The following is a 4,585-nucleotide window of genomic DNA, read 5'->3' as shown; positions in this document are numbered from 1 at the left end:
TGACAGAAACAGCTCTTTTTCAAGGACAGCTGTGCCAGAGCTTGTGACTGACCCAAGGTCACATCAGCAGGTGCAAGTGGAGGAGTGGGGAATCAAACCCAGTTCTCCCACATTAGAGTCCGCGCACTTAACCACTACACCAAACTGGCTCTCTTCCAATCTCCAATCTCTTCTTCTTCTCTGCGTTGCAGCGGGATCACCAGATTAGAAAAGTATTGTGCCATACTGTTTCGTACATATCTGTGGCCAAGGGAAAGGGGGGATCAAGTGCCCCCAGCACCTGCCTGGATTGTTTGGGCTCACTGGAAAAGACAATAACGCTGGGAAAAGCGGAAGGCGGCAGGAAAAGAGGAAGACCCAAGAGGAGATGGATGGGCTCGAGCAAGGAAGCCACAAAGGCCCTCTGTTTGCAAGACCTGGGAATGGTTGTTGACAACAGGATGTTTTGGAAGACGTTTATTTATTTATATTTATTATTTCAGATTTTTATCCCGCCCTCCCGGCCGGGGCCGTCTCTGGGCAGCTTACATCAAGACAAATAATTACATTAAAAACAAGTTGAGGTTAAAACAATGATAAAATCATAATAAAATGCTAGTAATTGTTGGTATTCGTCTCACGGTAGCAGCCGGTATACAAAGTTCTCAGCTGCATTCGGCTCTCGGTATTTATTTAGATGTCCTTACAGGTTCGCAGTTCCCTTAGGCTGTTGACGGTGGTATCCAGAGTCCAGGTCCTCTCCCTTGCGCCAGCCGATGTTCTTCATTGGTGGTGGTGGCCCCCAAAAGCCTGGCGGAAGAGCTCCGTCTCACAGGCCCTGCGGAACTGCAGCAGGTCCCGCAGGGCCCTGGTCTCCTCTGGGAGCGCATTCCACTAGGATGGGGCCACCGTCGAAAAGGCCCTGGCTCTGGTCGTTGACAGCCTCGCTTCCTTAAGACCCGGGAGAGCCGGCTGATTCTGGGCCCCTGACTGCACTGCTCTCTGGGGTCACCCAGATCAATCACCCCGATAATCCAGGTCGGAAGGTGGGAGAGGTGTTCCAAAGAAGGGCCAGTTGGAGTCGGGATGCAGAGGTGCAGAGGTGCGATGCAGACTATAATCAAGGGGTGGAACGCATGCATTGACTGAAGGGGATCTCACTAGATAATCTCACTCCGCTTCTGCACTGCAAATGCGTTGGAGTTCATTGAACCATCCCCGTGTGCACTGGAGTGCATCATATGGCTGCTTCTTTGCCAGCAAGTGGGACTGCATCAAACTAGGACAGGAAGTGAGGTTTTGCGGCCCAAGCATCGCTTTCTTCTTGACTCTGGTCCTGAGGACAGGTCTGTCCAGTTCGGAGGGGCAGGGTCCTGAGCTTGTACTGACGCCGGTATTCCCCGTGCCGTCTTCTAGGTGGTTATTACCTCACTACCTGGTTCGGGGTCCTCTATCACATCGCGAACTTCCAGCCGGCCGCCATGGTGACGCGCCAGATCAGCATCGAGGCCCAGCGGTCCATCCACCAATGGCATCGACGCCGCACAATCCATCACCATCATGGCTACCGGGGCCATTCACAGGTAATGTTGGTGGATGTGAGAAGGGGGACCGGCAACAGCTGGGAAAGAATCCACGGCTGCCGGGACTGACAGAAGTCCCTGCTGCTTGTCCCAAATGGGCAGTAGGTTCAGGATGGAGAAAAGGAAGTACTACTTTACACAGAGGGTGATTAAAATGTGGACTTCGCTGCCAGTGGATGTCATGATGGCCAGAGGAATAAGCAGCTTCAAAAGGGGATTAGATAGATTCATGGAGGAGCGATCGATCACTGGCTACTAGCCGTGGTGGCTGAGGGGAACCTCCACATTCAGGGGAATTAATCCTCTGAACCCCAGAGCCAGAAGGCAACATCAGGGGAAGGCCTCGGCCTCTCTGCCCTATTGTTGGCCCTCCAGAGGAACTGGTTGGCCCCTGTGTGAGACGGGATGCTGGACTAGATGGACCCTCACTGGTCTGATCCAGCAGGGCTCTTCTGGTGTCCTTCTCAGGGGAAGGCCTCGGCCTCTCTGCCCTGTTGTTGGCCCTCCAGAGGAACTGGTTGGCCCCTCTGTGAGACAGGATGCTGGGCTGGATGGACCACTGGTCTGATTCAGCAGGGCTCTTCTTATGATCTTACAAAGGCCTCGGCCTCTCTGCCCTACTGTTGGCCTTCCAGGGGAACTGCTTGGCCTCTATGTGAGACAGGAGGCTGGACGAGATGGTTCTCTTTAGCAGTCAGGGCTCACAACCACCAGTGGACCACTCCTCCAGGCGTTTATCTAACCCCCTTTTACAGCCCGCAAAGCTTGTGGTCATCATTCCATATTGCAGCAGTGAGTCCCACAAGTTAACTGCATCGTGCCAAGTGCCTGCTTGGGGTGGGGGGCTGAGGCTCAGTGGCAGAGCCTCTGCTTGGCAGGCAGAAGGTCCCAGGTTCGATCCCCGGCATCTCCAGTTAAAGAGGGCCAGGCAGCACGGGATGGGAAAGACCTCTTGTCTGAGACCCTGGAGAGCAGCTGCCAGTCTAAGTAGACAATACTGTTGCAGTGTCAGGAAGGAATTTCTCCTCCAGGCCAGATTGGCCCAGGGATCCTAGAGATTTCTTTGCCTTCCTCTGAGCACAGAGCTGGGGTTTCCGGGAGAGGAGGAGGGGAGGGAAGACGGGTGTGAATTTCCTGCATTGTGCAGGTCGCTGGACTAGATGACCTTGGAGGCCCCTTCCCACCGGTGTTTCTATGATCTCCTTCCCTCTGCTTCCTCGCCTCCCACCCCAGGCCCCGGGCCTTCACCGTCAGGCCAAATCTGCTCTTTGAGAAGCCGCGTGTTCCCCCTCGTAACCCCTTTTCTCGCCCTCCCGCAGAACATCCTCTTTGTCTCCTTCCACGAGCCCTTCAGCAACCAGAAGTCCATCTCTACCCTCGCTGACATGACCACGGCGTCGATATGCGAAGTGTGTGCCAAGAAGTACGGCGTCCCCGATCCCGAGGCCTACGGCCTTTTCCTGGTGTCGGGGGACTCGTCTCAGCTCCTGGCAGATGACACCTGTCCCCGGCGGCTCCGCTCGGACATCCTCCAAGCCCAGGGCCCTCCCGTGAGCTTCATATACAAGCCCAAAGGCGGGGCGCAGCCTGACTCGGGTCTCCGGTCTCTCCAGAACCCAGGTAGCTCGACTGAAACCCAAGAACCCTTCGAAGGCATGGACACGGGGCAAACCGTGGCGGACTGAGTATCGGCTTCCCAGAAACCTTGTTTTTATCTTTTTAAAATGGATGTTGAAAGTTCCTGGCTTGGCGGGTGGGGGTGGAGAAACCTGAGAGATTTGGGAGTAACAACTCTGACAGAACATTGGTCTAGGACTGTGGAGGTTCGTGGAACTGCTTGGCCATGGGCGACGGTGGACCAGTTAACTCTTGCTCAGTCTACAATCCCTTGCCAGGATGATTACCCTCGTCACGTTATGGTGTCCCTAGCTTCTTGGGAGAAGAAACACATTAAAAAATTATAGTTAGGAAAGGTCTTGAATGGAAGACTTCGGTTTGGAAGTGTTTTTGGGGGGAGCATTCCGCTTTACCATGTCAGATCACGCAGGGCAACGATTGAAATTCACAAACATAAACAGAAATTTCAACAGGAAAGAAGAGAGTTTAAAAACAAATAGGACATGGCTTCCTGTCCTGAAAAACACAAAAGGCTTTACATCAGACAATAGCACTACAGATAAGATTAGAATTTCAACAACCTCCTCAGGAAGCAGGAAACCTTCTCAGGAAACAAAAGAACCTCCTCAGGAAAGCTCCTCCATTAGCATGTCCATAGCCTGGGGAACTCCTACAAGACAATGACTCAGCCCTACCCCACCTTCTGGAGTAGATATAAATTTACTGCCTACCATTTTCTTCTCACCTTGACACAGAGAGTACTCCATCTTTCTGTGTTATACCTCTGAGGATGCCAGTCACAGTTACTGGCGAAACGTCAGGTCCTACATGCCAAGACCACGGCCACCCATCCCGGAAAATCTACAGCAACTAATGAACTCCGGCCGTGAAAGCCTTCGAGAAGCATTCCGGTTGTCTGCATCCTTTATCCCGGATTATCTAAAGGAGCAGAAATACCTCTTTACCTCCTGGGGGGTTCCCCTCCCCACAATCTCTCTCCCTTGTGGGGCATATTCCCGTCGTCAAAAACAAACATGACTCCCCCCGCCACCGTGGTCTACCGACACATTCTGAATTTCTCAAGCTGAGGTCCACCAACACTCAGGAAATTGTTCGTTGGAAACCTAACTCTTCTGAGGGAGGAAAGTTCCCCAGCTCCAGAGCCAGAAATGTCCCAGCTGGATCGGACCTGAGTGGATTTGGGCTGGTTTTCCATCTCTCACAGTGGCTGGCTTGATGCCTCTAGCAACCTGCTGGCCGGTTGACTAGCCGCCTTCTGGCCTGGGCTCTTTTAAGAATCTATGGCAGGCTCAGGGAAGGCTGTGGGGCATGGCCCCTGTTCTGATGGGGCAGGGGGGGCGGGTATATGAGGAAGCCCTGGTCAGGGGTCACCTTCACTCCCTCCC

The 4,585-nt window shown here is 53.5% G+C and overlaps 1 protein-coding gene across 1 annotated transcript in view; it reads left to right on the top strand.

Annotated features, from left to right (window-relative positions):
• The window catches only part of RINL (Ras and Rab interactor like), a 29,035-nt gene extending 25,788 nt beyond the window's left edge, over positions 1–3,247 (top strand). Inside the window, exons 11-12 of the mRNA XM_015425014.1 lie at positions 1,396–1,562; positions 2,882–3,247. Coding sequence (XP_015280500.1) covers positions 1,396–1,562; positions 2,882–3,247 — 533 coding nt within the window. The remainder of the gene's footprint in view (positions 1–1,395; positions 1,563–2,881) is intronic.
• The last annotated feature ends 1,338 nt before the right edge of the window (positions 3,248–4,585 follow it).

The sequence above is a fragment of the Gekko japonicus genome, unplaced genomic scaffold, assembly GCF_001447785.1.
Source record: "Gekko japonicus isolate JY-2015 unplaced genomic scaffold, Gekko_japonicus_V1.1 scaffold2296, whole genome shotgun sequence".
NCBI lineage: Eukaryota > Metazoa > Chordata > Lepidosauria > Squamata > Gekkonidae > Gekko > Gekko japonicus.
Note: the sequence above shows the minus strand (reverse complement) of the source record. Positions and strands in the feature narration are given on the sequence as shown.